At 36.2% G+C, this 9,913-nt stretch overlaps 3 protein-coding genes across 6 annotated transcripts in view; all 3 read right to left on the bottom strand.

The window, feature by feature from the left end:
- Nucleotides 1–135: 135 nt before the first annotated feature.
- LOC149661926 (L-xylulose reductase-like) lies at nt 136–6,412 on the bottom strand. Of its 3 annotated transcripts, XM_089843484.1 has the most exons (9): nt 6,182–6,412; nt 1,826–1,924; nt 1,635–1,732; nt 1,334–1,400; nt 1,155–1,245; nt 972–1,014; nt 747–911; nt 560–683; nt 136–498 (listed from the first exon to the last, which is right to left on the bottom strand). In XM_089843484.1, exons 2-9 carry the CDS (start codon nt 1,875–1,877, stop codon nt 395–397), a joined length of 744 nt encoding a protein of 247 aa, XP_089699610.1. In that variant the 5' UTR covers nt 1,878–1,924; nt 6,182–6,412; the 3' UTR covers nt 136–394. The 3 variants fall into 3 exon arrangements, with proteins under 3 accessions (XP_089699610.1, XP_089699611.1, XP_089699612.1); XM_089843485.1 differs by lacking the exons at nt 136–498; nt 560–683; nt 747–911; ... (3 more) ...; nt 1,635–1,732; nt 1,826–1,924 and adding exons at nt 3,552–3,710; nt 3,784–3,901; nt 3,983–4,190; ... (1 more) ...; nt 4,463–4,560; nt 4,621–4,713 and having other exon boundaries at nt 6,182–6,392; XM_089843486.1 differs by lacking the exons at nt 136–498; nt 560–683; nt 747–911; ... (3 more) ...; nt 1,635–1,732; nt 1,826–1,924 and adding exons at nt 3,552–3,710; nt 3,784–3,901; nt 3,983–4,190; ... (1 more) ...; nt 4,463–4,560; nt 4,621–4,672 and having other exon boundaries at nt 6,182–6,392.
- On the bottom strand, nt 2,048–3,528 carry LOC149661927 (carbonyl reductase [NADPH] 2-like). The gene is made up of 6 exons (XM_089843483.1): nt 3,333–3,528; nt 3,171–3,268; nt 2,905–3,102; nt 2,673–2,837; nt 2,472–2,601; nt 2,048–2,402 (listed from the first exon to the last, which is right to left on the bottom strand). Exons 1-6 carry the CDS (start codon nt 3,382–3,384, stop codon nt 2,299–2,301), a joined length of 747 nt encoding a protein of 248 aa, XP_089699609.1. The 5' UTR covers nt 3,385–3,528; the 3' UTR covers nt 2,048–2,298.
- Nucleotides 6,413–6,539: 127 nt separating the features above from the next.
- The window catches only part of cno (adherens junction formation factor afadin), a 45,558-nt gene continuing 42,184 nt past the window's right edge, over nt 6,540–9,913 (bottom strand). The window contains exons 20-23 of one of the 2 annotated variants that reach the window (XM_089843468.1): nt 9,645–9,728; nt 8,806–8,988; nt 8,404–8,712; nt 6,540–8,339 (exon numbers count right to left, since the gene is read on the bottom strand). In XM_089843468.1, the coding sequence (XP_089699594.1) occupies nt 7,473–8,339; nt 8,404–8,712; nt 8,806–8,988; nt 9,645–9,728 (1,443 nt within the window). In that variant the 3' untranslated portion in view covers nt 6,540–7,472. The remainder of the gene's footprint in view (nt 8,340–8,403; nt 8,713–8,805; nt 8,989–9,644; nt 9,729–9,913) is intronic. The other variant, XM_089843469.1, reaches the window with a different exon arrangement.

Raw genomic sequence — 9,913 nt, 5'->3', positions numbered from 1 at the left:
ATTTTTATTGGTTTTTCAGGTTGTCAAGTACATTTGAGGCTCAAAACCGAACCGAGATAGAAGTTATCTGCATTGTAATTTGATATATTCTAAAAATTCAATTTGACCAAGGGGGTAACCAATATAGAAATAAAATTTAAGAGCAATATAGGCTGTATTTTTATTTTAAGAGATACAAGTGAAGTACAAACGCGTGAACATTCCCTTGGAAATGACACTCAAATAAGGTCGAGGTCAAGGTCAAGGGTTTTTAACTTGATAACCCACCAATCAGAGAGGTTCCTTACGAATATTATAATCTTTTAATATATATCCAAAATATAAAATATAATTTGATATTAAACACTAATTAGCTTTACGAAACATGTTAATTACGATTTAATCTTAATTAAACTTAGGCGACACTAAGTCCAGCGTCAACTGGTAAGTTAGCACCATGAATCAGGGATGCTCGATCACTCAACAAGAAAACAATAGCCTCAACTACTTGTTGATGTTCTAGAGTTTAAAAAAAAGTACTTAGAACGAAACAACATAATTAAAAACAAATCTGGCGTACCAGCCAATCTTCCCATTGGATGTCTGATCATTAAATAGGCGAGTTCTGCCTCAACCCCGCTCATGGCTTCCCTACCCATATTGGTATTTGTCACGATGGTAGGTGAAACGGCGTTAACCCTAATCTACTTAAGTCAAAAAAGTGTGTTAAACACAAATGGAGGTCACAGAGGTGTGGTCATGTTAACCTGATGTGGTCCCAATTCAACAGCGAGTGCTTGGGTGATCATTACAACTGCAGCTTTGGAAACGGAGTAAGGAAGGTACCCTGGAAAGGGCATACGCGCGGCAACACTGGCTAGGTTGACAATGGCTCCTTGGGCACCACGGGCTTTCATACCGTTTGCTACAACCTAACATTTTCCATAATTACTTAAAATAAAACTACGATAGGTAATGATGCTAGAAATTACTTGCGATATGTTGACTAACGATTTGACATTAATATCCAATGTTCTGCAAATTATAAAGTTTCTTACAATTGGAGTTACAACACATTTGACTTAAAGACATCCACAAGTCGCTTCCGAGAAGTTAAGTGTATGAAAGGGGGCAAGCGACTCGTGGAGCCATTTAAGTAAACAATGTTTTTCAACCTGCTAAGGTTCTGTTCGGTAATATCTCCAACGGCTTGCTTAGAAGCCAATACTCCAGCATTGTTAACCAGTAGGTCAATTGGTCCTAAGCCTAATTTTCAGTAAGAAAAACCAGTCACACGTAATGTAGCCCGACCCGATACATAATAATTTTTATTTACAAGTATTTAAAAACAGACCTTCAACTACTTTTTTCACCCCTTCCCAATCAGAGACATCAGCTCGAACAATTTCAATTTGAGGGTACTATTTAATAATTTGATATTAAGATAAAAACTACAACTTAGGGGTCTTCTCAACTTCAAAGAAAATAAACACCAGGAATATAGAATGTAATTTACTTTTACCAGTAGACCAAAGAGGATTACCATACGCGCGGCGAATATTTCTATTCCCATATCAATTTTCTTTGATTTTATGATCCCATTCGCTTAATTTGCATAATTAAGGATTTATATATTAAAAAAAAAGGCACGAGACCTGTAGTTTGAGTTGCTCCAACGCATCTTGATCAATATCCAATGCAACGACATTAGCGTTGCATTGCAAGAGCTTCACAGCCGTTTCTCTACCAATTCCTATATAAAAATCATAATAGCAATATCCTTACCTTAATGAATACCTAGTAATTTTCCTCCTAAAATTAGGGTTCAAATTACACAATTACCCACCTTGACCACCTCCTGTTACAAGTGCTCTTTTTCCCTTAAAGTCGATATCCATATTGAAATATTGAAAGTGGAAATTAATATAGTTCTGTGTTCGGAAATCTAGAATATATCTGAATGTTTTCAACCTAACTTCTTCGTAAAATTCTTTAAAAATGGAATTGGGCCAATTTACAACGACAAGAAAAAATTGTGTTAAGACAAGAAAAACTGGTTCGAATAAAATAAGACACCAAGAGAAATTATAAATTTATTTGACAAGTTGAATTTACACTATTGATAAACATTTATTGTTCCGAACGACAAAGCCAATTGCACTATCCATAGATATGAAATATCTTGTGGCCTGCCATGAACTTAATGAGATAAAGAATAGACTGTTCCTTTTTATTGTTGAAAAGATTGATAATAAAATTTGAAATATAAATTTTGCGATAAGAATTTGATAAACTCGACGAGACCATTAGATCTGCTGATTAGGCCGCGAGTAGACCAGCGTCAACGGGTAAGTTAGTACCATGGATAAGTGAAGCTCTGTCACTCAACAGGAAGACAATGGCGTTCGCGATCTCTTTCGGTTCTAAACGCAAATTCACGACTCGCGTTAATTCATTTATACTTTATTTCATAGTTGAATTAAAGTAATTACCGGCGAATCGTCCCAAAGGATGCCGGGCCAACATGGTTTGTATTCCGGCACCATCTTTATGGCCTCCCATACATTTTTGACCCATTTGAGTCGGGGCTACGATGGTAGGTGAGACCGAGTTCACCCTAATCTACATGATTATTATTAAAGTACTTAATTATGTCCTGCGCTTATATTATATCAAACTACTAGTCATATCACCTGATGCGGACCCAATTCGAGGGCAAGTACACGCGTCAACATACTGACAGCGGCTTTAGACGCGCAATAAGCGCCAAATCCTTGAGTGGGAACTTTGCTACTTATACTAGCTAGGTTTACAATTGACCCCTTGGTACCACGGGCTATCATGCTATTGCTAACAACCTATAATGTATTTTCGGTATAACTAAACTTAAACACTAAATGAAGTCAAAAATGGGGACTTAATTACTTGAGATATGTTAAAGACCGATTTAACATTAATGTCCAGAATACGGGACAGTGATTCCTCGGTAATGGAACCTACATTTTGCATTTCCAAAATACCAGCGTTGTTAACCAATAAATCGATTGGTTCCAAACCTTCTACAATCTTTTTAACCCCATTCCAATCAGAAACATCAGCCCGAACAGTCTCAATTTTGGGATACTGATTTAAATTTCAACCCTAATTAAAACTTATCCTAAGTACTCAAAGTTTTGCCTAAAATAATATACCAATGTTTTCAGGGATTCTAAACCAACTTCATTTATGTCCAAAGCTATAACTTTCGCGTTACATTCCAACAACTGTATGGCAGTTTCTTTGCCAATTCCTGAATAGCATACCAGGGACAGTAATTAACGAGCGTAATTACAAGTACTTAATTACAGACTCACCATCGGCAGCACCAGTTACAAGGGCTACTTTACCGCCAAAATCAATTTCCATCGTTCAAAATTAACTATTTGCAAAATATAAAACTAATTCGTTCGGAAGACGAGCATGGAATGCCTAACTTAATCTGAAGATTTTCAAGTTTAAAATCTTGTCAAACCAGTTCTAACTTTTGGACCCCGACTGATAAAAAGTGCAGAATTTAAGAATTTTTAAAGACATTTTATTACTAGAAATGCATTTATTTTTATCTCGTATCAAATTTCAAGATTTCACAATTTAGACAGTAGCCCCTCCATCGACTCTAAGTAAAAGTCCATTGACCATGGATGACTGATCACTCAACAAGTATATAATAGAGTCAGCAACCTCCTCCGGTTCTTAACGACAACAACAAAAACCACATCTTTAGGACGAACTGATCAAAAAATAACTTTAACTATACCAACATACCAGCAAAGCGTCTCAACGGAATTCTATTAATCATTGGATCTCTTTTTTCTGGTACTGACCAACGAGCTCGGGACATATCGGTCATAACGACAGTTGGGTTAACAGCATTGACACGAATCTTAACACGCGGATTGTACAATAAACCTTTAGTTTTCGTTTTCCGCAGTGATAAACTATAACCATGACTAGTCTCACGTACCTTACTAGGTCCTAATTCCAAAGCCATAAGTTTGGTTAAAGAGTCAACTGCCGCCTTAGACGCACCATAGGCAGCGTGCTCAAGAAGACTAATCAAACTAGCCTGAGATGACACATTAACTATTGACCCTCCTGTACCACGTTCCTTCATACCCTTCACAACAACTTGTGATACGTTAACCACGGATTTTACATTGACTGCGTAATGCCTAAGATAACAATGTCGTACTTATTAAATCCCTGAATTATGTCTTAAGTACCGAATCGTACTTATCAAGGGACTCTTCAGTAACAGTTTCAAAAGGCGTGCTAGACGCAACTGCGGCATTATTGACTAATAGGTCAACGGGTCCTATATTTTGCAGAGCAGCTCTAGTAGCTGACCAATCACCAACATCCACACATACAGTACGAAGATCAGGGATCTAATTAGACACTAATTAAACAACCACACCCTAAAAACTAATTTCTTTATATATACTTCAGATTTCAAACTATCAAGATTTTCTTGAGTTTTACTTAGTGCTATAACACTGGCGCCTAAATTGGCCAATTTTAGACATACGACTCTGCCAATACCTGTATTAATTATGGCATATTTTCTATAGACGATTTTATGAAATTATGGATTTGGCATACCTCTACCAGCTCCCGTAACCAGAGCAGTTTTTCCCTTGAAACCAGGATCCATCTTGAAACAAAAGTGCCTAACTTATCAATGAGTCTAAGTGTCTGCAAGAAAATGTAGGGGACACCTATCACGCTTTCCTATAGGTCTATTCAAGTACGCAAGGCCAATTGAAGAAGTGTTTATCTTAATCAATTGAGTGATAAACTATCATAAATATAAAGAAGGATTCTGAGAGGCAGCCTATGGTTTTTTGAATGGGAATAGTTCAAAGTGCGACTTTGCTCATTTTGTTTTGCACGCCATCGCTTACTTCTAATAATATACTTCAGATAACAGTTTTGGCTTAGTCACAAGGGAAATAAGAGGCATGGATCAAATAAATTTATATTTAATCATAATTATATCGAACAATTTGATTTCAACATTAAATTGTTCATAGAGTAATATACAATTTTAACTCAAGCGCCAATTTTTTAAGCGCTTGAAGTTAATGATTCGTAATAAAAAATATGAGTTATTTTAAATGATTAAGAAAAAAAGGCATCATTATTTCATTTGGTTTTCAGTTCAAAAGGGAAAAAATTTTATGAGCACCAGCATTTATACAATATTAACATTGACTTCTAGCTGAAGTCTAACGTCTAAGACCATAAAACAGATAGTTAATAGTGCTGGAAGTCTTATTCTCGATTGCCATGCCAATGAAAACAGAAATATTAAAGTGTTTGAAAACTTTTTGAAGAAAAGGTGTGATATCTCGGACATTGTCAAAGGTTGGTCATGAATCTCAAAGATTGAAATATATAGAACTCAGATTCTTTTACTCTGTAAAATAACATCGATCTTTCACGAACGAGATCGCGAATTTCAAATGACAAGCTCCAAGTCTGCCTGTCAATTATCATAGAGGTTATTCTCTTCCCCCCTGTTTTGGCAGCTGCAGCTACTATTTACCATATAGCTTTATTCTAGGTCCGTATAAATACCGAGGTACTGTAGCAACCATGGATAAAGAATGCGCGTGCGGAAATTTGTTTTCACGCTATAGGATCGGCAACTCCCTATCTCGAGCGACAGCTTATTCTGTGTATACTCTGTTACAACATCGGTTGTCAGCACGCGTAAAGCTATTTCTCTGTGTTATCTAGCCTTGCGCGTGCTGACAAGAGACAAAAAACTTCAGGATATTTTAAACGATTTTAAATCCTGAAGATCCTGAAGTTTTTTGTCTCTTGTCAGCACGCGCAAGGCTAGATTACATAGAGACCCAGCTTTGCGCGTGCTGACAACCGATGTTGTAACAGAGTATACACAGAATAAGCTGTCGCTCGAGATAGGGAGTTGCCTATCCTGTAGAGTGAAAACAAATTTCCTCACGCGCATTCTTTATCCATGGTAGCAACTATATAAAAATATTTAACCTAATTTCTGTTGAATATATACACATTTCCTCAACCTTCTTAATAATACAATACTATAATATATATTTACTTCCGATAATCTTATACTAACAAGCGGGCAAAGTAAGATAGTAAAGAAAATTAAGCTATATGAAAAGTTAACACATACGTTTTATACGTAGAGACGCTAAGCCTTGGCTTGTAAGGAGGAAAAAGGTGGGTTCGCAGCTGTTGTATCACCTTGAAATATTTTTTCAATATTTTTGGTTGTTTAATACACGTTAATTATCATGCACCACTGAAATTTATACTCGAGTTTAGTAAGTTTACAAGAAAAACCAACGATAAACGGGTGCTCCACTTTCAACTCCCTCAACTAAAACTACTAGTAGACAAACTGACGTCACAAAAGCGCATGCGCGATACTCCAGCTGTAGCCAATGGGAGAGTCCCGAATCACGCGCCACTATAATTTGAATCATTCTTCGCCACGTGGCAACAGAAAAACAACGCCAAGGCCTACGAAATTGATTGAAAGAAACGAACTTTATTTTATTCCCAATGTCTTAATAGACAAATTGCACAATAAAATATACAACAGCTACTTAAAATATTTAACCAATTAAAAAGCTGCATTATTTTCAATAATTATAATGGAAAAAGAACAATATCTTCTTAAAAATTATAAACCCTATACACAAAACTTTATTTTTCGATTCACCACAAATTTAATCTTTTTATCTCTTCTTGTAAAATTAAAAAATTCACTTTGCGGCGATATTTGGGAGTAAAAAAACAAAATCAACAAAAAAAGCTGCAAATGTAGTTCATGAGATGTATTAACGTAGTCGTAAAGGACGGAGAATGAAATATCATCGTTATAAATGCGTAAAATGTTTCTTCAAAAGGCACAAGTTAATAATAATATATAAATTTATCGTACTATTGTACATTTTTTTAAGTCCACTTTTTGTACCCAAATTGTTCAAAACGCATTTAATATCAACAATCTATAATAAATTTAAAAATATTACGACAACTTGGGTCGGGAGAATTAAGGGAAGGCGTAAATTACGAATGAATGATAAAGATATTATGATATATTTTTTTTTGTTGTTGTAAAAATGAATCCATCTTTATAATTAATAACTATAAAACAAATTTGTGACCTCAAATTCATCTTTGAAGTTTATTTTTTTTTTTAAGTAGAGGTTATCCAAAAATAACCAAATTAAAATTGCTTTGGCAAAAATAGTTCCATCGTAAAATATTAATTTGATTTCATTGCTTGTAAAGAGAGAGAGAGAGAATTATGACAATTTATAATCTTTACACGTTAAAATTTTTTTCACTTTTTATTAACATCACTTTCTTTTAAAATAAAAAATAAACAAAAAGTAAAAAAAAAAACGAAAAAAAAAAAACAAAAAAACTTTGGACCAATATTGTATAAAGGGTTTTCAAGACTGAGTAGCAGCCGCTATGGCTCCATTATTCGTCGTCGTTTTGGTCTCAATTTCACGTTGAGCTCGTGAAATTTTCACTTTGTCTTTGGGTGTATCATCCTGTCCAGTTTCGAGGGCAAACATTTTCATTTTTTCCCTAAAACTGAGTTTTTCGGGTCCGAGATTGTTTCTAGCTCCCGTTTGACCCATCATTTGATACCTTTCGGCTTCTATTCTTTGCCTGGGATCCCTATAAACCTCTTGAGCTCCGATAACACCGGGCGTACTACCGATAGAGGTATTTAAAACGGAGGACTGTCCCGAGGTATTTAAAACCAAAGATGCCGAAGAAACTTGATTGTTTCCCAAATCTAAGGCTTCATCTATATCATCCAACGTGTAACTACTATCATTATTGGTAGAAGAATTCTTCCTTTCGTTAATTTCCGTTTCGAGTCGGGCATCGTGAAAGGAAACTTTCTTTTGCATAGTAGGGGGTGGATGATTAATGTCTCCATTCCGTAGAACGCCGGTGTATCTTATTGAAGACTGAGAGGAATTATGCAGATCATAAGAGGCTTTACGTTCGGGTGGTGGTGGAGCCCCGGATTTTTGATCCATATTTTGAGAATGTCCTCCTCCACCTTGTAACAACAAACTTTCGAGTCTTTGAGCGCCCGAATTGTTGGGTTGCTCGAAATGATTACCATGGTGATACTCGTTTTCCAGGGGAGGGGGTGGTGACGTTGGTAAAGCCGGTGGAATGTCATTTTGGGCATTTGTAGTGGTGGTTGTTGTTGTTAAAAGCGTGTCTAGTCTTTGAGGGCCACTCGAATTATGGGAATTCTTTTGAATATACCCCCCTGATTGATAATCTTCCTCCTTTCGGAACCAGATTCATTGTTTTAAACCCTCAAGTATCGAAAAATCAAAATAACACCCTTACCTGTCGTCTTCTGGCTTCTCTTAAGAGTCTCTCTTCCGCCAACTTCGTCGCCTCAAGTTCCTTTTTCCTGTTAACTTCCTCTAACCTTAAATGATGAAGTCTACCTTCCGTATCTTGCACTTGGTCATGGTTATGATGATTGGGTTGTTGATTTATTTGTTCCGGAACTTTGGGCTTATGTTGTTGTTGTTGTTGCTGTTGTTGTTGTAATTGTTCCTGTTCCCAATCTAACCTTCTTTGTCTCGTTCTGGCTAAATCTTCCTGCATTCTTAATATCCTTTCTCTATTTTCGGCTCGATCCAAGAGTTCCTAAATTACGCAAGAAAAAGATCCATGTTTTCGCGAAATTTCAACCTAAAAGTCGACTACGTTTTATCTTTTGAAAACTAACAAATGACGTACATCATCATCTTCATCATCATCTCCGTGATTACTCATTTCTTCGGCCCGTCTTTGAAACTCTTGCTCTAACCTAAGAGCTCTTAAACAATCTTCCTGTTTTTGAGTTCGATTTGGAAGACTTTCCAATTCTCTTATATCGCGATCGCGTATGCGACGAGCTTCGTCTAACTTCTGTTTTCGAAGCTACGATAAAACGAAGTTAATCAGTACCATAAACGATTTATGGTATTTAAAAAGATAAGAATTAACGCAAGCACTAACTAACTAATCAGAGACTTATCTAAAAGATTACTATTAGTAAACGGTGTGTGTTAATTCTGCCAAAAAGCGTGCTATTAGCGGTTCAGCCGTGAAATGAGAAAAAGTTAAGATGGTAAATTAGCCTTATTCCTGATCAGCGCCATCTACCCATAGCGGTGACTTTGAGAACTACTGTAAGCGGCAAGCCAATCAGATGTCGCTAAAATCTGGTGACGTCATTTTTGGTAAGACCGAGAGTGCCAGTCAGTGACGTCACCAGATTTTAGCGACATCTGATTGGCTTGCCGCTTACAGTAGTTCTCAAAGTCGCCGCTATGGGTAGGTGGCGCTGATCAGGAATAAGGCTAATAGTAAGACAAAAATACACCACGTACGCGTTAGTAGTACTAGTTATTAAAACGTTTACGTTTGCGGGGATGAAAATTTTACCTATAAGCGTAGAGTTATTATTTAAAATTTACAGGATCCTACAAGTACATACGTCGTGATAAACGGATCATAGAAAAGGGGGTTGGACCAGAGGTAACAACAGAAAAGCACCAGTTTTTTTTTGTTTTCTTTCGTAAACTTATACTCACTAGAAGTAGTGCCCCTTTAGGTAGCGGAGTTACGGAAGGATTCCCGCTAAGAAGAGGAACTACGCTTATTTGTCTATGAAAAGCCTGAATCAAAAGCCCAAAGAAAGAAGTTGGTAAAAACAGGGTTAAACCAAATAACAAATGGTGTCGTCAATTTCTCCCTTGTTATTATATGTTATTACATGGGTGTGGGTACGTTATTTCTTTTTTTTTTTTTTTTATTATTTCAACTTTACAATTTTTATTTCTTTTTTCTTTTAAATTTCAGT

The sequence above is a fragment of the Phalangium opilio genome, unplaced genomic scaffold (genome assembly GCF_054372755.1).
Source record: "Phalangium opilio isolate 3A_F unplaced genomic scaffold, DU_Popi_V2 ptg000070l_1, whole genome shotgun sequence".
In the NCBI taxonomy this organism is placed as follows: domain Eukaryota; kingdom Metazoa; phylum Arthropoda; class Arachnida; order Opiliones; family Phalangiidae; genus Phalangium; species Phalangium opilio.
Note: the sequence above shows the minus strand (reverse complement) of the source record. Positions and strands in the feature narration are given on the sequence as shown.